At 39.4% G+C, this 23769-nt stretch overlaps 1 protein-coding gene across 1 annotated transcript; it reads right to left on the bottom strand.

Moving 5' to 3' along the window:
* Nucleotides 1-295: 295 nt before the first annotated feature.
* Nucleotides 296-20811, bottom strand: LOC131188908 (protein SOGA3-like). The gene is made up of 8 exons (XM_058164574.1): nt 20544-20811; nt 19112-19336; nt 17050-17208; nt 7099-7167; nt 5083-6258; nt 2994-3166; nt 2675-2897; nt 296-396 (listed from the first exon to the last, which is right to left on the bottom strand). Exons 1-7 carry the CDS (start codon nt 20763-20765, stop codon nt 2879-2881), a joined length of 2043 nt encoding a protein of 680 aa, XP_058020557.1. The 5' UTR covers nt 20766-20811; the 3' UTR covers nt 296-396; nt 2675-2878.
* Nucleotides 20812-23769: the final 2958 nt, after the last annotated feature.

The raw sequence follows: 23769 nt of genomic DNA, 5'->3' as shown, positions 1-23769 counted from the left end.
AATTATTTAATAAGTTTTTTAATTGTACATTGCTTGTGTTCTTATTTTTTGGCTGTAAACCACCCTGAGTCCTTCGGGAGAAGGGCGGTATAAAAATCTAATAAATAATAATAATAATAATTATAATTATAATTATAAAATCATTTTAAAAACAAAACAGACAAAACATTCCCTTAGACCATTATAGAAAATAAGAGAGGATAAAATTATTTTTCTTCTGTCTATTTCATTTTGAAAATATTTTATCCTTCTTTAAGAGGGTAATTAGATTAAAAATGAAATAAACTACACCTACCTTTAAGTATGTGAAGAATCCCTTCAGAAGCATTTCAATTCAAACATAAAATAGTAGGAAAGGCATGGGGCATGGGCTTCCAGTTCTGGAAAGGACAAGACCTTCAAAGAAAAGTTAGTTACCAGTTTTTCCACTAGAAAATCTCATCTAATCCTATTGTATGAACTCTGCAATGCTCTACAAAAAAAGGGGAGAATCAAATCTTAGCAGCTGGAATCTGGGCGTGCAGAGAAGGATTTCGAAGTATCTTTCAATAAATTCCTGTATATATATATATTGTTTTATATCTACTTTATATCATTTTCAAAAGTAATGTCACACTGTTAATGTTCCTTTGAGAGATGTGTGTGTGTGTGTGTGTGTGTGTGTGTGTGTATCTAGGTCTTGGCATTTTCGGGTCCTTTCCCATGTAAGGTTGAGAGTATCTTGAATTGAAATAACCAAAATATATATATATATATATATATATATATATATATATATATATATATATATATATATATATATTGTTTTCTGAGGTTTTCACGGGTGTTTGTATATAGGTCTTTGGTTGTTCGGGTTTTCTCCGTGTAAAATTGGAAGTGTCTTGTTCCAAGTCTCATATATATATCATCTTCAGGCTTCAGCTTCGTGCTTCTGGGAGCAATGTGTGATCGCAGCTGTTTCTTCCTTTTAACTGCTAGTGGGGGTTTGAACTGATTGGGTGGGAGCTTGGCTGTGCTCTGATTGGATGGGGGTTTTTCTGTGCTCTGATTGGCTGGGGGTGTGTCCTGTGTTGGTGGGGGCTTGGTTGTGCTCAGTCTAGTCTGTGCTGCAGGGGGATTTGAGCTGGTGAGCTGCATAGCTGTTGTTTGGCTTTGTGGTCGTGCTACAGCTGAAGCCTGAAGATGACGAATGAGACTTCGTCGAAACGTCGCCAAGACACTTCCAATTTTACACGGGAGAAAACCCGAACAACCAAAGACCTATATATATATATATATATATATGTTTTCGTAGGTTTTCACAGGTATAGGTGTGGGGTCTTTTTCCATATAAGGTTGAAAGTATCTTGGCGACATTTCGACGAGGTCTCACTCTCGCTCAAAACTTCAGAGGCCACAACACCAAAGCTCAGGAACAAAAGACCAGGACCACACCCACACAGGATGCTACGAAACAGCCGACCAATCTGCAAACACCCACTCCATCTACCAATCAGGATGCAACCACAGAGCCAACCGACCCGCTCACAGCAACACTCCCCACCTCGACCAATCTGCAAACACCCACTCCATCTACCAATCAAGATGCAACCACACAGCCAATCAACCCGCTCACAGCAACACTCCCCGCCAGTATTTATAGAGAGACGGCAGCTCCGACCACTCTTTGCTCGAGAAGCACGAAGCTGAAGACACCAGCCTGAAGATGATGAGTGAGACCTCGTTGAAACGTCGCCAAGATACTCTCAACCTTACACAGGAAAAGACCTCCTGTAGTGGTAATGGGCTTCCTGGAAAGGTCCTGAGTTCTGGGAATGTGACATCCTGAGTTTTGTGCTGTAACATCCTGGGTGGTAGGTTGTGTTGTAATATCCTGAACTTTGGTGTTGTGACCTCTGGAGTTCTGTGATGTGATGTCCTGAGCAGATGGCTCTAATGCAGCATCCCGGGTTTTGGTTTGGCTCCAAGTCCGAGGTCTTGTCATGTGTTCCTGGCGTGTGTCAGCTTGCTTTGTGTGGGGATCGGAGGAGGGCGCAGCAGCCAGTGGTGCCAGCATGGTCTGGCTTCTGGATGGTGGTTGTGTTTTGTCTCTGGGATGGGGTTTGAATCTGGTGAGAATGATTGGTGGTGGTGTCGTGTGTTATCCTGGGTCTGGTGTCAATTTTCGTGGCTGGGACTCATTTGTTGACTAAGGCTAGTTTCCAGATGTCTGGTAGGCGGGAGGTGTCATCCCGTTTTTCATGTTGTCGGGGTGTTTCTCTATTTCGATGGCTTCCAGAGATCTCAACTTATTTTAGAACACTTGTTTTCAAATATAATTCCATATTGTAAATAAAATTTTTAGAGTTTTAAGATACACACATTAGTGTAAACCACAAAATTCTTAGTAAGTCTCTGCAACTGACTTCTAATCCAGCATCCTGATTTAATTTAAGAGCTACATGAAATTAGCTTTAGAACTGGCTTCTAATGTACTTTGTTACCACAGAAAGTTTCCCTAATATAGAATTCTGTTTCATTATTTGCATTTATTAATACAGTGTTCTGTTGTTTACTGTTCATTCAATTTTAAATTAAGTAGAAAAGCTTTGTCAGGTCTTTGATACTAGAACTCAGAGGAACACCCTATCTTTACCATGCCTCACAGCAATAGAAGGCAAGAAATTTAAATCACCTTTTAGGATGACATTAGACCTGAAATGGCTGCTTGAGTCAGAGTAAGACACTAGAAAATAAGCTCCTTACTAGCACTGATGATGTTTGTGCTAGTTTGGGTAATAAAACATTTGCAAGAAAACAGCCAAGCTCACAAAGCACCAAGGACCCCTCATTTCAACCCGGAGCTACAAATATTCCACTTTATGGGAGCATTTCTAGTCTAGAATTGATTTTCGGTTCTGTAAAAAAAGGTAAGATTTTCAGCACATTTTATCTAAGCATTACTTCAAAGAAAAATGGATTAAAATGTAAGGATCTGCCTTTCATATTCCTACCTTTTCTGATAAGCAGAAGTCAGATTCAGTGGTGGGAATATTTGTTTTTTTTTACTTCTTTTATGATCCACATTTTGGAAGGTAAGGGTTGTTCCCATTGTTTTCGAACAAATAGTCTTCAGTGTTTTTACAGCAGCGGTTGCTACAGAAACTACAACTCTTGCACTTTTTATCTTGGGAGGATGGACAAAATAAAATAAACTGATAATGCTACAATGAATGATAAAATGATGAAAAGATCTACAGCACAAAAAACAGTGTGAAAAGAAAGACAAGTTTAAATATTGTTGCATAAGAAAGGGATGAAAATAAGACAAGGATGAGAATAAGTAAAATGATAGGCTGGAACATCTGGGAAAGTAAATACAAAACAAGACAATACTACATTAATCTCACCAAAAAAATCAACATTTCAAGAGAAAAAATATGTTCCAGATTATCTTTAACCTTCTCCCTGTGGAAATTGCTAGATCCTACAGTATTCTACTGTTTATGAGAGAGAAAGGTTGTCGGAATGGGACAACCCATACCAGAAATAAATTTAGGTCCATTCTTCCATTACACACAAAAGCTTTATATATAAATAATGTTGGTGATTATTAAAATAATGAAATAAAGACTAAAAGTTTTATCATGCCAGGACAGGAGAGGGAAACCTGGAGGAGGGTATCTGATACTATCACACAATCTCATAATATGGCCTGAATCGTAATCTCCTTCCCCATTCCCTTTTCCATCCCAATATATTACATCTAAACTTGGTGGTCATTGATAGGCCTTTCCTCCATTAAACTGCCTAGAATTTATTTTTAAAACATCTAGGCTATCATTCTATCTTCTGGCAAAAAAAAAGTCACAAATAGATGAATGTTTGCTATTCCTTTAAGTTAAAAATACATATCCTAAAAATAGTCAAGTTCTCATGAGAGAGCCAAATTTCTTTGCACTGGAGAGTACTACAATCAGGCAATATTTTGACTTTTTTTTAAAAAAAAAAATCAATTTAACAGTTCTAATAGTTTTTCATTTAACAAATCTTTTTGGTGTATTATGCAAATCCTGCAATTTGTGTTTTTAAAAAATCCACTGATCTCTGCTGTTAACATTTATTATTTTAAAATATATAATGCTTCCTATTTTAAAAATTTCAAAGCAGTGTATCTTTAAGATTTACAACCATCTTGCACTCCTACAGGAAAAGGTAGAAAATGCATAACTTTAAACAATTACAACTATGAGGTTGTTCCTTGATGCTCATTGGCATATAATCACTTCTGCTATGTTACTTCCTTGATTTTATTGTGCAATGATTCTCTCAACTTCTGACAATTTTTGTACTAACAGAAGTCATATTTTGTAATTGAACAAAACCTGAAGAAGCAGCTTTGCCCAAAGATACACTTAGCATATTTTTAGCGGAGTCCTCTTATCAAGGACATCAGCAGTCTACCATTATTATTCCCATGAAAAATGTATGTAAGAGGTCCTTCCCTCTCAATGGCTTTCAGTGCTTATTTTCCTTTTATTACATTTTGCTTTTGCAGTCTTAGCATAGCTACACATTTTGGAAGGCTCAAAGGCAAGGCTAATGAACTCCTGTCCACTCTCCCCAACAATATTTTTATGTTCTATCTCTATAACTGTTCTTCCCCCTTCTTTTCCTCCTCCTCCCATTACATGTTTTTTTATCAGAGTGACTGCTGGAAAGCAGCTGTTCCTCTTCTTATAACTATTATTTGCCCACCCTGAATAAGAGATGAAACACAAGTGAACTGTGGCAAGAGCAAAGAGACCCAACAGCAAAAGCCAGAGGGCTTTTGCTAATGGATCCATAATGAAACCATGGATCTTGGCAGGTACCCAATATGTCAAGCCATGATACCAACCTGATACAGCTCTTAGTAACAAATTAGAATTAGCCTACAAGCTGCTGCTTAGCCTTTTCTATTAAGCAACGGAAACTTCCATTAAGCTGCTCCTTCTGCCATTCTTAATATCCAAGGGTGAAATGAAAATGATTATCATATGTTCCTGCAAAATCTCAGGCACAATATATTTAACCTAGATGGCTTACAAAGTAAAAATCTACCTGACTCACTGACAAAGGTTCATCTGCACTTTGTTCATCCGAAGATTTTGGAACTTCTAGTCTGTCGATAAAAGCTTGGAGCTCTTTCCTAAAGGCCTTCATCTGGGCATTGATCCGATAAAGAAGTTCGTGTTCCCGTATCCTACTGCCATCATCCTCATCATCCATAAGTCCAAACAGATCTCCGTTGGCCACATAAATTCTTGCTTCAGTTATGATAGTGCTTGTGTCCGAAATCAGGCGGTCTATCGTCTTGCCCAAGCGTTCCGCCTCACAGCGAATATCCTTCATTTGCTGACGGTCCGTGAAACTTTTTTGCCACCCTGTCGGTGTTGGATAGAAGGACCTCGTAGGGGTCAAGCAGCGGATGTTGCGGACCTCCTCCGAGTCACTTTCCCCACCAATCGGCCCTTCTCTTTTGCGATGGGGGGGACGTGAATCATCATCACTTTCTTTTTTCCCTGCATCACTTTCAGCATCGCTGTCCCTGGGGCTGCCTCGGATCCCCAGATGTGAGGCCAGATCATAGCGCTGCATGTTGGACATCAGGACTCTGTTCTCATACTGAAGTTGCATAACTTTACCACTGAGTTCATTGATCTGCAGGCGGGCGGCTTTGAGCTCTTCTTGCAAAGCCTCTGTCTTAGCAGTGTCATGATGCCTTGAAGTATCGTGAGTCCCAGTCTTGTATTTGTATTTGTTCAACTCTGCTGTGATGCGCTTATTTTGCTCTTCCACGTCAGCCAGGTTTCTTCTCAGTAGTTCTGTTTCATCCTCAACTAACTGCAGATGCTGTCGTAACTCTGAGAGAGATTCATTCTGTTCCCCCATTAGGGGATTGGCTGCCCCTGAGAAATCATCTCCTCTTAAATCATCAAGTTCGGCCTTCAGCCCTCTGTTTTCTACTTCCAGTTCCACTATTTTCCTTCCCAGGATATTGGCTTCTTCCTCAACTAACCTCAGACGAAGTTTCAGTTCGGCTTCTCTTGTGGTAGGTGGGCCTCCAGCTTCCCCCTTTGGTAAGGGACTATCTAAGTCACCATATAACGATCTGTACTTTTGTAGGTCATGTTCAAATCTATCCTTTTCCTTGTCTATTTTGGCCAACTTTTTCCTCATTAAAGCTGCTTCTTCTTTGACAAACTGCAACTGGCATTTCAGATCTTCATTATCCTCCTTATAAAAGGGGAGAAAATCAGCAGTTACTTTATATATAAATAAGAACCTTACTTGGCAATTAAAAAAGAAAAGCATTGATATTTACAATAACAAAGTTTCCAAAAACCCTTTCTGAGTTTTTCCATGGATTTAGCAGAGACAAAATTTATCCGATTCATATTTTCAATACTCAGCATTTTGCAAAAGCAAGATAGTCCAACAAATCTGCCTCAAGATCAGGCATTTAGGAACAGCCTCAAAATATAGTCTCAGTTAAAAATCCCAAAGCCAATTCAACAGCATTTAATAATGCTAAGCAATACTGAAAACATATAACAGATTCTATACTTCAACACAAAGGAATATGAATATACACAGAGAGGGGGGGATTTTTTTTTGACATCTTATATATTATGATTTAGATGTTTCCTAATTTTCCTAATATATAGGATCATGAAAGCAGTCTTGTAAAGTAACCAATTTTTTGACATCTTAATTATGATTCTTGAGAAAAAGGCACTCTTATCAAATAAACAAGTAGGATATTTTTTCAAGAAGATAAAATCATGTCATTTTTCTCCTTACTAAGATGCCTATTTCAGAGAGATTAAAATTATTCATTTTAAATGCAAGAAGATACAATCTCTATAATTTAAATAGCAAATTCAGATTTGTATCTACAGAGAATGAAATAAATGTAGGTATGATAAATAGAATTAATGAAGTCAATTTAGATCACAAATATCACAACGATAACGATTTCCCTTTGTTGAAAACCTGAATCTCTCCTTAGCTGTCAGTTAGAAAGACATAGTTTACTGCAATGTACTAGGGAGAAAATTAAAGATTTGGCGTCACCTCAGTAGGAGTCTGCTGCTTTTTTTCTGATTTCTGCAAATCTTTGCTTCCTCTTCTTTTCATGGACTGCTGTAAAAGTTGAAATTAACATTTTTCTAAATCTGATGCAATGCAAATCCAATGTGCACATAATTTTTTGCAGCTGATTCACAAGTCACAAAAACATCACCTCTACCTTACATAATATTAGATTTACATTGAATACATAATGTGAAATAAAATCACATTGCTTGTCTAGACCAATGGTTCTCAACCTTTTCTTCAGCACGGACCCTCTTTAAATACCATGGCCATGGGCCCTCAAACCTTAATTTTATGTCATAATATTTCTTCAAGCCTTTGTGGACTCCTTGTGATGACATCTCAGCCCCCCATGAGTCCACAGACCACAGACTGAGAACCACTAGTCTGGACACATTTTGAATAATCAAAATATGTGCAAATAGTAAAACAAAAATAGTGTAAAAAGACAGAATGAGCAACGGCCTAAGGAAACTTTTCCAAAATGATAAGATCAAGTTCCAGGAAAACCATGTAAAAAGAGATATTAGTTAAACCCAAATGCCTTTTAAACTTGAAAGTTCACACTTTTCTTTCTTTTTCTTTCAGTAGACTATAGGCCTTGAAGGCATGTCATTCTTGAGTCAATCTTTGTTGAAGGGCCCTTTTTTCTCTTATTCCATTGTCAACAAGTGAACAAGTAAATCTTGGTTGGAGTTAAGACTCAGAGGGAATCAAAAGAATAGCTACCACTCACCATCATATATCTACTGGTGAACCTGGACATTGGCTAGAACTCCCAAGCGCCTTCCTTCCCCCCTCTTTCACTGCTGCTTCAGCACATGATGTATCCAATCTTCCCTGTGTTACTCCCAGCATTTTGAATTGGGTCTGAAAACCTACTGGTAATCAATGCAGGGACTTCAAGATTTATGTTTCTTTACAATTTTAACCAAAGTTCCTTTGATTTGCAGCCTTTTGGTCTTGGACCCCATTTATTATTTAAACAACTAGAAACTAAAAAGCATACTGTCCTGTCCTGACTGACAGGTTTAGCACCAAGATCTGAAAAGGGAAATTTCCAGTCCCACGGTCACAACCATTTTCTGATAAATAAAGAGCTAAATATGGCCTTCAGATTGTCGTCAGTCAAATTAGGCATTTATCTCAAATACCATAATGCAACTTTTTTTTCCTCACACATGAAACAATTATAAACTGGCTACAATTGTACTACAGGTTAGTACAAATGCTTTTGTGAGTTAGCAAAAGTCAATGGATATTCAAGTGCTAGCCTAATAAAATCACAGTGACCTATTTTCATTTCTGCATGCATCCAGCAATGAGTATCAACTAGATAGTGCTCCAGTTCTCTGCACCGAAAACTGGGACGGTAAAAACAGTGGTTGCAAAGTGAATAATAAAACTGTATTTATTTATTTACATATAACCACCAATCCCATATACGTGACTCTGGGTGACTAACAATATTAAAATGATTTTAAAAATACAAAATATATGAAACCGCTAGCAGACAGGAAAAAAATGCAAAGCCACAATAGAACACTAAACATAATCAAGAAACTTCACTTGGGACGAGCACAGACTGAAGTCTTCAAGGCTTACAGAAGGTCTTTATGGACAGGGTCCATCTGATCTCCAGAGGAAAAATATTCCTAAGGGTGAAATGTCATGGCTTAAAAGGTTCTCTTCCTAAGCCCCACCAGCTGACACTCCTTAGCTGATGGCCCCTGACCTCCCGTTTATTTCAGAACTATTCTGAAGAAAGGATTTCAAAGGCAAGGTGATACAGCTCAGTGATTATGTTATTTCAAAAGATGGCCAAAACAAAAGCAGAGCCTAAACTTAATATCCAGGTGAATTGAAACGAGAACTTCAAATAAAGACCATTGAATCTGAAAAAGATTACTGAGAGTAATTGTTTAGTCCAGGCAAGTTGTGTTGGTTACAGGAAGCCAGATTCCAACTGAATATTAGGAAAGATTTCCTAATAATAACAATTCCACAGTGCACAGACAAGTGATAAGCTCTCCTTGGCTGAATGTGTTCAAAGAGAAACTAGGTATGTATTCATCAGGGCTGTTTTAAGTCGGATCCCTATACTTAGCAGGGTACTGGATTAGATGGATTAAATGTTAATTTCCAATTTCTGAAATACTTACTTCAGCTATGGCACGCCACAGAATCAGTCTTCTTTCTTGCCTTTTGCTATCCTCCATTCCTTACTTATCCTTGATTTATCTTAAACTGCAGTGTCTTAAACTACCAGTTCTACACACACACACACACACACACACACACACACACACACACACACCGGGGAGGGAGGGGAGAGAGGGGGGAGGGGGGTGATTCAGTGCTTTCAACCTTTTGAAAGTAACATTATGCTATTATTCCATCTTTTGTATACATGTAGCATGATACACACAATGAAGAGGTGAAGTGTACAACATAACACTGCTTTTATTATTTCCCTTTGTCCCTCCCTGTGGATATCTTTGCATATAAAATTTCCCCTCCCTGAAAAACTATTCAGAATAAACACATTTTTGAGCCATTATCAGAGTAAAACCAATCAAGGTACGTTATTTTTATTTTTTCTTTCGCTTCAATAATAACCCTAATATTATTTCAAGTTGTGAAACCAGCAATTAAAAATCTTTATTAAGTACCACTGAAATCTCTTCCTATCAATCCCTGTATCTATAAAATCCCTTAAAAGATATTAGATACAACTGTTCCCACAATTCCCTAAAGTCCTATTTTCCAATGTAGTAAATCTCCCAATATTGTTATGCTGTAATGTTGTCAGGGCAGAATAAGACCCTGATATAGAATCACAATTACAATTATTCTAAATCAAGTTAACATAAATCCAAGCTGTTGATATCTTTTCAAATTAAGGGATGATTAAAATTCTTGCATCACGGGTTTCTAATATTTAGGACACTCACTATCAATCATATTTTAAATTAATATTAAATTTGCCTTCGTATGTTTGGGAGAGAGGAAACAAATAATATATGCATCCTTCAAAATATTGGTGGATGCAATTATCCAAAAAGTGAAACAGCGTTTTAGGTTCAATTAAAATTGTTTTTCAAGATTCTCAATTGGATAAATGTGGAGAATTTAGTATCGCTATTATTCAAGATGCTGAAAAGTCAGTCTCACATAAAAGGTTTGGTACAGAACTGGAACAGCTACCTCAAGTCTGCCATTCACTAGATGATTTCGGACCAATCAGTACTTTTCAGCCCAGCCTATGTCCTTGTAGAAAATGAACAACCAACTGTTATCCATTCCTCCTCCAATATTTGGATCCTTTGCAAATAATGCTTGCAATAATTTAGAAATGATTATTTATAATGGAATAACAGTTAGTAGAAAAATAACTATGTGCCTATTTAACATATTTTTGCAGGGCTATGGAGTAACAAAATTGGAAGAGACCTTGGACATCTTTTAGTTCAACCCCTGCTCTCTTCCCCTGTCTGTCCATCCTAAAAACCGAAGAGTTCAGTATCAGCATATTCTAATACCTTACACTGAAGAGTTACATAGCTAGCCTCATACTTCCAAAGAATGCAAAATTCTACTAAGTTGTCCATTGAGCTGGGCTGGTGTCTTGAGGCCGTGCGGGTCTGGATGGGGAGGAACAGGCTCCGACTCAACCCTTCCAAGACAGAGTGGCTGTGGGTGCCGGCGTCCCGGTACAGTCAGCTTACACCATCGCTGACTGTGGGGGAGGAAGTACTGATCCCCAGGGAGGGAGTGCGCAACTTAGGCGTCCTCCTGGACGATCGGCTGTCCTTAGAGGATCATTTGACAGCCGTCGCCAGGGGAGCATTTTATCAGGTCCACTTGATCCGCCAGTTGCGCCCCTTCCTTGACCGGGACACCTTACGCACGGTCACTCACGCCCTTGTCACTTCCCGCCTGGACTATTGCAATGCTCTCTACATGGGGCTCCCCTTGAAGAGCACCCGGAGGCTCCAGTTAGTCCAGAATGCGGCCGCGCGGGTGATAGAGGGAGCACCACGCTGCTCCCATATAACACCCATCCTGCGCGGCCTACACTGGCTACCGGTAGTCTTCCGGGTGCAATTCAAGGTTTTGGTTACCACCTTTAAAGTGCTCCATGGCTTAGGACCGGGATACCTTCGAGACCGCCTTCTGCCGCTGATTGCCTCCCAACGACCTGTGCGCTCCCACAGAGTAGGCCTCCTCAGGGTGCCGTCGACCAAACAATGTAGGTTGGCGACCCCTAGGGGGAGGGCCTTCTCTGTGGCGGCACCAGCCCTGCGGAACGAGCTTCCTCCGGGATTACGACAACTCCCCGACCTCCGGACCTTCAGATGTGAACTGAAGACTCTATTATTTCAGCGCGCTGGACTAGCCTAAGAATAAAATGTTTTAGCAAAATTTTAATGGGGTTTTTACTGGTTTTTACTGTTTTAGTGATCAGGCCATGATAATATTTAGTCTTAACTGGGTTTTAATGCTTATTTATTATATTGTTTTAATATGCCTGTGAACCGCCCTGAGTCCTACGGGAGATGGTGCGGTATGTAAGTATGATTAATAAATAAATAAATAAATAAGCTACTTGTGCCCATTGAGGCACTCAGGATCTTTTTGTAGATCAATGCTTTGCCATCAATCATTTCAAGGAAATGATGAAAAATTCAACTACTCTTCTAATAATTTTATTAACTATATTAGAAGCAATTATAGTGAGTCATGAAATATTCATTTTGCAGTATCAAGGCTTCAATTCTGAACATATTTCACCCACATTTTCCCTTTAAGAACAGAGTCCTGCACTCTGCTTGAATAATTAATTTTAATGATTTCATTTTAATGATTATAGTGTGACTTTCTGTTGTACTTATTCTATTGTGATCACAAAAGGAACAAATATAAAGCCAATGGTGGCGCAGTGGTTAGAATGCAGTATTGCAGGCTATTTCTGCTGACTGCCAGCTGCCAACAGTTCGATTCTCACCGGCTCAAGGTTGACTCAGCCTTCCATCCTTCTGAGGTTGGTAAAATGAGGACCCAGATTGTTGGGAGCAATATGCTGACTCTGTAAACTACTTAGAGAGGGCTATAAGGCCCTATGAAGCAATATATAAGTCTAAGTGCTACTGTTATTGCTAATGTCCCATATCCTCAAGATATGATTCAGATTCCTTCATGTACTGCTGATATTATGACAGCTGATATAGAAGGTAAAGTATTCCTCGAGTTATGATTATAATTGAGCCTGGAATTACCATCATAAGTTGTTGCAATCAAGATTCAAAGTTACAATTGTTTTTACGATGATCATTAAGCAAACAGTGTTCATTAAGCGAGTTCAGTTTCCTCAACGGGTACTTTTTGCCAGAAAGAGGCAAAAAACATTGCAAATCACAATCACATGTGACTGCAAACAGCTTTTAAGGTGAGCTGGTTGCTAAGAATCCAAAACACAACCTGTAGCCACAGGGTAAGTGTGGCCACTGTAACTGAAAACGGGTTGTAAGTAGCTCTGGGGATGTTGATTGTAACTTCAAACAATTGTTAAGCAACCAGCCTTAAATTGAGAACTACCTCTAACTGCAATCTAACCAAACAATTGGGGAAAAGTATACTAAGGAATTAAGACACCTAGATATTCCATCAAATGTCCCCAACTCTTGAAAATTCCTGCTTTTACTCATGAGAAATCTATTGGGGATTAAGATATAAAATGCTATCATCAACTTATTTTTTACCAAGCTTTGCTAGATCTGTATTATTAGTGGCATCCGTTTTTATTCTGTCTCTATATTTCACTTTAAGAAACTAAATGGCATAATTTCTCCAAATGAAATCTTGGGCCATTCTCTAAATATAAAACCTAAATGTCAGGTTTTATAAATTTATCTTACAGAATTCATATGGACTTGTCATAATATAGCTAAAAAACCATGTCAATCAAAATAAAATTAGATATTTAATTAGCAATTATTATCTTGCTCACCTTTCTACCAAGAATCATAAATCAGGAAGGAGAGAAGATATAAAGGCTGACAAAATTAAAATTCCAAACACTGATATTTAATTAGTTGTACTATCTAATCCAATAGTCATATATTAAAAAAGAGGTTGATATTTAATTTTTCCAAGCAAATAAGATCAAGGCAAACAGAAGTTAGCACACCCTATGAAATTCTGAATGCTAAAATATAGTCTGATATGATGTCATGATCCTGGAATCAGCACATGACCCTGAATATCCTTTAATTAGTTTTGTTCTCCAAATACTGTCCTGTCAATAGCCAGTGCATTGACTGCTGGCAATAAACAAAATGCCTTCAGGGAGTAGGCAGAATAGATCTATCATTCAATTATTAAAAGGGGGCTGGGTGGGCAGACAAGACAAAGTAGAAAACTCTTTGTGCTTTTTGATGCAGATGCAAAACAAACTTGGTTTTGCACAATTTCAATAAACAGAAATGATTAACAACTGCTATATGTTAATCTTCCCGGTATCATCCTATTGTCACTGGTTTCTGAATTATGTTACAAACTTCTATTGACAATTCACTAAGTCTGTGAAACAACTGAAGTATGAAATATGACTAAAGAAGCAAAAAAAAATCTCAATCCTTCATCATTTCATTGGTGTTCTCAAAATCCAATACCTGTGTTTTAAGAATTCGATTGATAGGTGCAACATACGGTAAACCCATCTATATAATAAGGATAGAAACATGTTTTCTTATTCAAATTATGTATACTGTCTACATAATTTGAAAAATCCAAGAAACTGGCCTTTCTGTCATACATCACCACGTGTAGATGATTCCCAAAGATGAACATGAAATAAAAGATCTTGAAAAATATAAATCTCTGCAGAGGTGTCAGAGCAAATGTCCAAGGAAAATATATGCAATGCAGCTAAAGATAGATAATTTTTACAGCTCTTTCTTTTTGTTGTTATCCATAAGAATTGAAATAAAATATTTAGTTTTTGTCATATTAACAGCAAATAATGGAAGCCAACAAACCATCATTGCCTTATGATTCATAACTAGAGGCAAACTGCTTTTTAAAGGCTAGATTTCATGAATGTAAAGAATGAGACAATGTCAATCTCTGACAGCCACTTCAAGTTTTATTCAGTAAGCTAATACCTACATTACAAAATCAGACACTTCATGTTGCAAATCTCAGACATTTCACCTCTGATCTAATGAATTCAATAAATCAACAATCACAACAACTGGCAGAACTCACATGCAGTACAGGGATAGTATCTTAAAACAAAATAAAAATAAAATACTATGCCAGCACAACTATTCCCAAAATGTAGAATACTGGTTATTGTTTCTCAGCACTTAATAGTGCTGAGAAACAATAACCAATATTCTACATTTTTGATAGTACAAATCATACATACATGATAGTATCCCATCCCTTCATCCCATCAAGACATCAACTAATACAGACTCATGGGACTGAAAATAACTTTCCTTCCTCTTCTTCTTCTTTCATGCCTTATTTACTTTCATACCAAATGCTCACTAGAACAAGGAAGATTACATATCATTTTTATGATTTTCAGCTGGTTTAAAAGGGATAATGTTCTACTATGGAGTTTAAACAAACAGCCATTCTAAAGAAAAGTAAAATTAAACTACCCTCATTCTTCCTGTTACATATACAAAAGCTTCCTGATCTAGGAATGGATGCAACTGGCATACGACTTGAACCTGTATAAAGGACCTCTTAGCCATGACTGCCACCTACTCTTCAAACAGGAGTTACAAGTCCAGAAGGATGCCCAGAATGGACACCATATCTGTCTCGGGAAATGCAACCCCATCCAGAATCAAAAATGGTAAATCCCTACATCCAGGTGGCTACAAAACCCAAAACCATTCAGTCTTGACAGGATTGAGCTAAACTCTGTCACTCCCTATCCAAATCCCTACAGTCTGTTGACATCAAGACAGGATGTTGGCGGCATCACTTACTTCATCAGGGATGGAGATATATTGTTAGGCCTCAGCGTACCTCACCCCACTCATAGATGACTTCATCCAGTGGCTTCAGGTTAACATTAAATTGGAGCGGCGAGAGTACCCACTCTCCAATACCCCACAATTTAGGGGCCGAGGGTGGGCCCTAAATATCTAAGTATCTAATCAACATCAACTGAAACTGAAGAAGAAAGAGAACCATCTTAATACAGTGCTGCCTAATCCAGTTTAATACAGTGCTGCCTAATCCCCCATAGCTGGTCCAGAAAGAAACCAGGGTCAATGGTATTGGAAGGCTGCTGAGAGGTCAAAAAGAGCAAGAATGGATGCATTATTGTATCTTGCTCTCGCTAGAGGTTATCAAAAAGTACTATCAAAGTTGCCTCAGTCCCCTATCCAAGCAGAAATCAGACTGGTATTGTGCAATCATCTTGTCAACAATCTTCCCTAAAAATAGAAGATTGAATACTGGATAAGAATTTTCCAGAATAGTTCATTTCAGGATTGGCTTCTTGGAAAAAGGTCAGACTAATGCTTCCTTAAGGGAAACTGGCCTCATCCCCTCTTTTAAAGAAGAATTTGTCATCACTGAAACCCAACCACAATATCTTCCTGGAAGCTTTTACCAACCAAGAAGAGCATGGATATAATAAGGAAGCAGGTGATTATGCTCACAATTGTAAGGACTCTGCCTACTTCCTTGGATCAAATAAGTTTGAATTCCACCTAAATAACATGGCAACTGTCTCAGGCAACTCCATAGGACCTGTACCAAGATGGGCATGCAGCTAGGAATGAATCTCAGCAATTTTGTCTGCTCTCCTCTGGATGGCCCTGAAAGTGTATCTCAGAGTTCCTTCCATTCAAGAGGGCTGGGCAACCTAAACAGATTTGCCATCCTTACTGACACAAGGTAAGCCTTAATAGAAGCTCTCAGCCCTGTTCACACAAGTTCATTCTTTTTCCTCCACCAATGGTATTCTTGGAATCTCTTAATCCACTTCATTTCCTCAACTCTTCCACAAATCTAGAGAATGATCGGATCATGTTAACCACATGATTGTGCCACATGGGCACAATCTAATACAAGGCCTCTTGCACTTTCCTTTCCTATTCCAGATGACAATCAGAGCCTCAAGAGGACCATGCAGCAGGCCCTCAGGAATAACTCCCAGCTCTTTTTGTAACCCCTCCAAGGTCCATCACCCCATCCTCATGGGATGGACCATTGGATTCAATGCCACCCCTCTGGAATGAGTATCAGGGCATGACCTAATCAGGACAGGGGAGCTACATTAGAGTTCCCCAAATTTCCAGAGCATATTGCCACTACTCGAAGAAGAAAACCAGATGAGGTGTATGACCACTGCCTCAGGTTAGGCCCTAGATGAGCTGGGATAGTCCATAGCTGTTACAATAGCCATGAACTCCCAGGCCATCTCAGATTCCACTCTCAAGGAATGCAGATTGAAGTTTCCCTGGAAAATGGAATCAAGGATTTCAGGCAGGTAGGGAGGAAGCAGCAGAGTGGGTTTTACAATAGTAATAGACCCAATAAATTGTTCAGTATCATTAATCCTATGACATTCATGCAATTTTTAGTTGTACTTAAAAGACCATCCTGGGTTAAAGACCACAATTTTATATTTTTTGAGCAGCAAAAGCCATTTCTCACATCAAGACTCAGTGATTCTCATTTCAAAAAAGGTACAATGAATTTTTAAACAAATAAATATACAAAGGCTGGAATAGCTCATCCTTGCTGTTTAGGAAAATATCAACTTTTTCAAATTTCATCAATTTCTATACAGTTTTGGTTAGTCTTGTTATGAACCTTGGCCATGCATCTTCATTAATCATTAAAAAAACGCTTATGAAATTCAGAGAATATAAATTTATAATAGAGCGAACCAACCTCTTTCATTTTGTCAAGTTCATTTTGCAGAGCTTGCTTTGTAATTTCTACTTCTATTAATTGCTGTCGTAACTTTTCATTTTCATCTTCTGTGGTGGTACGTTTTTCTTCCACATTTTCCAGTTCGTGATGAAGTCTCACAGAAACATCTTTTGCAACCTAAGTGGAACGTGATTAGAAACTTACAATAAAACTAATTATAGTGATACAATTATAAAAACATATTTAGCAAAAAAAAATATGAATGGCATAGATATTGTATTATAGAACTAAGTATTATATTTCAGTTATATTTCAATCCAATTCTGCTATAATATCAATATATTATTTTTCGAGTGATTAAAAGAAATGGAAATATGACAGAGGTTCAGTTTGAATATGCAGGAATTTTATAATTTCTACAAAATTAGAATCTGAATGATAATTATACAACTGAGATGGCACTGCACTTGGAATTCCCAAATCAGGACCAACCCTCTGTTCATTATTATCAATGAATATAATCTAACTAAAATTTAAATTTGAAATTCTTATCAGTAAAATATTCTCAGGTACAAATTGAGCAGGCATCTGGATAAGTACTACCCTTAACAGATGAGAATCATTTTATTGATAGATTTAGGAAGCTCTCATGTTTATTTATTTTTAAAAATGCTTTTTTTCTTGTTTTCTTTTTTCTTTTTTTCCTTTCTTTTTTCTTGTATCCATCTTATTCCATAAGATGGAATACTTATGAAGTATGTGAAAATGAGTTGTCAATTCGTTTACTAAATTAGAATATATTGTTTAAAATGTCAATGTATATTTCTCAGATTTAGTGCTTTCACCACCATACACATTGATCTATACCTTAAACAATTTAATTAAAAGATAATTAGAGCCACGGTGTCGCAGTGGTTAGAATGCAGTACTGCAAGCTACTTCTGCTGACTGCCGGCTACCTGCAAATTGGCAGTTCAAATCTCTCCAGGCTCAAGGTTGACTCAGCCTTCCATCCTTTTGAGGTCGATAAAATGAGGACCCAGATTGTTGGGGGCAATATGCTGACTCTATAAACCGCTTAGAGAGGGCTGTAAAGCACTATGGACCAGTATATAAGTCTAAGTACCATTGCTATTTGTAACTGTACAGCTTGACACTCTCTTCAAAATTTAACAGGTTGTTTCCTGATTTAGGTCTAAACCAATTACACTTCATTTTTTAAAAAAATATACACAGTCCTAATTTTATTCTATTTAGCGCTCCATGGCATAGGGCCGGGTTACTTACGGGACCGCCTAGTTTTTAAAACTAGGCTTACAAAAACTATGAGGCTTACAATCTGGTCAAATGCCCATCTTGTCAGACATAAGCATCATTTACAAGAGCACTGATTTCTACATAGGTATGCATGAGAATGTTTTTTTGATCTAGTTCTTCTACATCAAATGCGAAAAAGGAAGTGTTGGAAGCAATCATGAATATTTGCCAAAAAAATGCAACTGTGATTCATTTGCTTTTCAAAGAGCTGTTAATAAAATGCTAGCACACAACATAAAAATCATGCAATTGTCTGACAGACTTACTACAAAAAGATCATAAAATTATAACCATATACCTCATTTTTACAAATATCTTAAAGAGATTAAGTTTGGATGTAAATCTGGCTTAAGAAAACAGAAAAAAATCACTATGTATCAAGTAATAAACAGATCTATGTCCCTGACATTTTGATCAATTGACCACATTTATATTTTCCTATTGTGTTAAAGTGTTTGTGGTATATTATCTACCTTTTCATATATTTAGATTAGAAAGAATATATATGTCTCCCAAAAAGTTCAAAAATATTTGATTTCTAAATAAAGTCACTCCTTTAAATAAGGATCATGGGTCATATCATACAAAGGATCTTGAGAACAACTGTAAAAGCAATGGAGCTCAAAATACCTGGGGACTCACTCTCCAATTAGGGTAAATACAGAAGCAAGAATAATCTAAAAATGGACATTTTGCATTTAGTTTTTTTATGAAAGATCCCATGAATGTTCCATCATTTTGCCAACTTCAAACCCAGAAGTACCTTCAAGTCCTGCTCCAAACTACGAAGAAGTTCTCCATCAATCTCTCCAGTTTGTACATAACGAAGCCTTTTGCGCTCTGCCTTCCGAAGACGGTACTGTAGAATCCTACAATTTTTGTTAGCCCTTTCCAATTCATGACGCATTTCCTGTAGCTGGCATGCATCCTCTTCAAAAAAGCTGTCCCTCATCTCATCCATCTCAGTTCTCATCTCATCTATCTCATTCTGGCATCCAATGAGAAGAGGTAGGAACACATTATACAATGGTACTTCGTATAGGTTTTTTTTTTAAAGAAAAATGAGATTTAAGATAATCTATATGCATTATATGCATTTTTTCACGAAATTGAGATTTATGATCACACAGATATATCAGTTAATCCCTTATGCATACTGAATGGGTATTCCCATGCTCTGACACATGTATCATTAATCGACGATAAAATCATAATAGGTATTAATTATCAATCTTGGTATCAGAAGTCCAAAGTATGTGTCACAGTTTATCAAATCTATATGTGGATACTATAGATAGTTCAAATCCAAAACACAATAATAGAACTTAAAAATGAATGATGGTAAGCAATGTTATCAATAATTGTACAGTATAATTTGATTTTTAAACAGATCTTTTAAACCTACTCCTTTTCTCTGCGGTAGAAATAAACTGTGGTGTAAAAAAGTATTATGTTCTGAAAAATAAAATAAAATTACATTTTAATCAGTATTCTTCTTAACACCCTAGAACAAGATCGTTTCTCAACATATCAATCATTAATCATTTAAAAACATGTACACAGTAATTGAAAAGCATGGACCAGAGAAGCACCACTGCACAAACCATGTGTGTCTTTTTCTATCATAAAAATTACCTACAGAAAATCACAGACTGGGCTGGCACACTCTAGTAAATCTTAAAATGCTTTGTTTAAGTTGGTTTGGAATGCCACCTGGGCCTAGTCATTGTGGCTTGCCATATAAAGGACCACAATGGTTCCTTGTGGCAAAATGGATAAGGCCCAGAGAAAAACCCGTAGCTTAATTTAAAAAAAATAAAATCTATCTACCATATCTGAAATGGTGCAGGCCGCACTTCAATATCTGTTAACAAGTTGGGGGAAGGAGAAGGGCAGAAACCCCATCTCTAGAAAACAAGATAGGAGCGTTTTGATCGATCGATATTCCTGGGCAATACGTGATGGGGGGGGGGGGGCAGGGCAAACATCATTAATACTCCCTCTCCCCCCCCCCCCAACATCCTAACGCAGCTAGGAAAATAGATGGAGGAAGGGCCCTATTTGCTCAATTGCTCGCCTGTAATGTAATGGGGGTTCTTGTTTGGAGAATAAAAGATCCCCCATCCTCAATTCCAGCTGGGCCACACCTTTCTCTCCAACCCTTCCCCCCCCCAGCACCTGCCAGCCCCGCTCACCTTGAGGATGTCGTTCTCCTCCCGCAGTTTCTCCACCTCCTCCAGCAGTTCCTGGGGCCGCCGTGGGTTCATGCTGGAGACGCCATCCGGGGCCCGGCCACGGCCATTGCCCTCTCCGACTCCTCCCGGCGCCATTGGCGAGGGGGTGGAAGAGGAAGGGGAGGGGGAGGCGGTGGCCGCGGAGGGGGCACCGCCGTCCAGATCGCCGCCTGGGTTTTGCATCTGGGTTGCCGCGCCACCCTTTTCTCGAAGGGGAGATGCTCACTTTGCAAGCATCCTCGTGCTTTGCTGCTGCCGCCCGCCCACCCCCACCCAGCCGGGGCCCAGCCCAGCCCAGCCCAGCCCAGCCCTGCCCTGCCCAGCGAGAAGATGGAGAAGCCGGGCCGCCTCCCTCGCCCGTTGCAAGAAGCCGCTTCCAGTTGCTGGGCGACACAGCAGAAAGACAGCCGCCCGCCCTTCCCCCTACGCACACCCACACACCCTCCGGCTTTGCCCCGGTCCGCCGGTCCCGGGTGGCGGCTGCGGGCGCTGCGAGCTCGACGTCTCTGGGAGGTCTCTGCCGCTTGGCTGTAGCCTGTCCCCTCCCACTCCTCCTCCCCCACCCTCAGCCCAGCCGGGATGCGGCCGTGGCTGCTGCCGCGCCGGTAGAGGGTGCCGGGCAATGGGGGTTCCGGAGGCAGCCGCCGCCGCCACAACAACAACACAGCTGCTGAGGCGTCTGTGCCCTGGGGGGGCGCGGGGCGGGGGGGTGGGAGTGATTAGCAGCTGGGGAGAGGAAGGCTTCGCGCGGTGGAAGGGATGCCCTCGTGGCTTCTCCTTTCGGCGGCTGGAAGGATGGCAAGCGGCTCCAGCCAAAGCTCCGTCTCTTCCTCCCCCCGAGATGCTGGCTGTCGCCGTTTCCCCGTCAGAAAGGCCCGGCTCTTTTCCAAGTCTTGCGCGTTGTCTGAGGGCTTGCGTGGAAATCACTGCAGTGTCGGGCCAAAAACCGTTTTAGAGAGAAACTGCTGAAAAACCTAAGGCGAAGTTTGAATTCCCTCGTATTTAATCCCCTGTTAAAAACAACATTGTTTGGACAAAGTCAGAATGCAGCTGCGCGGGTGATAGAGGGAGCCCCTCGGGGCTCCCGAATGACACCTATCCTGCGCAGGCTGCACTGGCTGCCTGTGGCTTTCCGGGTGCGCTTCAAGGTTTTGGTGAACGTCTTTAAAGCGCTCCATGGCATAGGGCCGGGCTATTTACGGGACCGCCTGCTGCTACCGAATACCTCTCACCGACCCGTGCGCTCTCACAGAGAGGGACTCCTCAGGGTGCCGTCGGCGCGACAGTGTCGTCTGGCGACGCCCAGGGGAAGGGCCTTCTCTGTGGGGGCTCCCGCCCTCTGGAACGACCTCCCCCCAGGACTTCGTCAACTTCCGGACCTCCGAACCTTTCGCCGCGAGCTTAAAACTTACCTATTTATTTGCGCTGGCCTGGGTTAGTTTTTTAAATTTATGGGTTTTTAAATGGGTTTTAGTTTTAAATTTTAATTATGGCCAATTTTAATAAGTTTTTTAAGTGTATTTTAAATTGTATTTATATATTGTCTATTTTACTTGGCTGTGAACCGCCCTGAGTCCTTCGGGAGAAGGGCGGTATACAAATTTAATAAATAAATAAATAAATAAAAAGTCGGTGGCTCTTCAGAGTCGGCTCCTCCGCTGATTTTAGAAATCAAATCTTTTTTTGTTGGAGGATTTCTTTCTTATTTTGAACGGAAGGTCTGTGGTGCTAAAGGAACCGATAAAACCGTTCTTTTTATCTTCAGATTCTTTCCATTAAAAAAGAGTGAAGCTAGTGTGCTGTAGTAGAGCACCTGCCTCAAGCATCAACTCTCTTTCCAAAAAAATACCTATTTCCAGGCCTCACATGCATGCTGGAGGCAATCTGGATAAATAAAAATGAAAAGGGATTGCATTCCTTTGTTTTGTTTTGGAAACCATCTATTTAATAAAAAGGAAAAAGTAAGAGTGATACAGGACTTTGCATTCTAGTATGGAAATGTTGCTTAGCTTTGTCCATCAAGGCAACAGCTCTTTGAAGATGGCCAACATGCTTGAGGACAGCAAATGTGCTCTCACAACCAAATGATTGGCACCATTCTATTTTCACAGAAGGTGCTGAAATAATAATAGTCTAATATTATATATTAAGATTAAATAATATGAATCTTGATTACTTCTAGAAATGAGTTACCTACAAACCAACTCTTAATTAACGCAATTAATTTTCAAGAAGACCAAGCTTTAATGATTAGAATGACAATCAGGGATTTGGAAGACCCATGCACAAATCCCTACTTTACTTTGTTACAGTGTACCTTTGAGGTTTTTTTTTTTATTATTATTATTTGCATTTATATCCCGCCCTTCTCCGAAGACTCAGGGCGGCTTCCACTATGTCAAGCAATAGTCTTCACCCATTTGTATATTATATACAAAGTCAACTTATTGCCCCCAACAATCTGGGTCCTCATTTTACCTACCTTATAAAGGATGGAAGGCTGAGTCAACCTTGGGCAAGTTGGTGATAATATCTCAGCCTGATTTTTTTTTTTATTTTGTCACAACAGTATACACAAACATTGACATAAAACAACAACACATCATATTTATTATTTATTTATTATTTATTTTATTAGATTTATAAACCGCCCTTCTCCCGAAGGACTCAGGGCGGTGTACAGCCAAAGTAAAAAAGAAACAATGTACAGTTAAAAGCAAATTAAAAAACTTATTATACAGTGTGGCCGAAATTAAGATAGTTAAAATCTAAAAGACCCCAAATTAAAACTAAATGAAATTTAAAATTTAAAATCTAGACAATTTAAGAAAGCCCCGCGCGAACAAACAGATATGTTTTCAGTTCGCGGCGAAAGGTCCGAAGGTCAGGTATTTGACGTAAACCAGGGGGAAGTTCATTCCAAAGAGTAGGAGCCCCCACAGAGAAGGATCTTCCCCTGGGGGCTGCCAGCCGACATTGTCTGGCGGACGGCACCCTGAGAAGACCCTCTCTGTGCGAGCGTACAGGTCGGTGGGAGGCATGAGGTAACAGCAGACGGTCCCGTAAGTACCCAGGCCCCAAGCCATGGAGCGCTTTAAAGGTGGTGACCAAAACCTTGAAATGCACCCGAAAGGCAACAGGAAGCCAGTGCAGTCTGTGCAGGAGAGGTGTCACATGGGAGCTACGT

Source organism: Ahaetulla prasina, chromosome 1 (assembly GCF_028640845.1).
Source record: "Ahaetulla prasina isolate Xishuangbanna chromosome 1, ASM2864084v1, whole genome shotgun sequence".
Taxonomy (NCBI): domain Eukaryota; kingdom Metazoa; phylum Chordata; class Lepidosauria; order Squamata; family Colubridae; genus Ahaetulla; species Ahaetulla prasina.
The sequence above is the reverse complement of the archived record's forward strand: the minus strand, read 5'-3'. Positions and strand labels throughout refer to the sequence as shown.

Bases quoted from the DNA above. Each gene is read 5' to 3' on its own strand.
- LOC131188908 (XM_058164574.1), bottom strand. From the start codon at position 20,765: ATGCAAAACCCAGGCGGCGATCTGGACGGCGGTGCCCCCTCCGCGGCC. The intron at 17,209-19,111 runs GTACTTCTGGGT...CGTTCCACTTAG, and splicing joins GTTTGGAGCAGGACTTGAAG to GTTGCAAAAGATGTTTCTGT. The intron at 3,167-5,082 runs GTAGATTTTTAC...CATCCTCCCAAG, and splicing joins AACCTTTGTCAGTGAGTCAG to ATAAAAAGTGCAAGAGTTGT.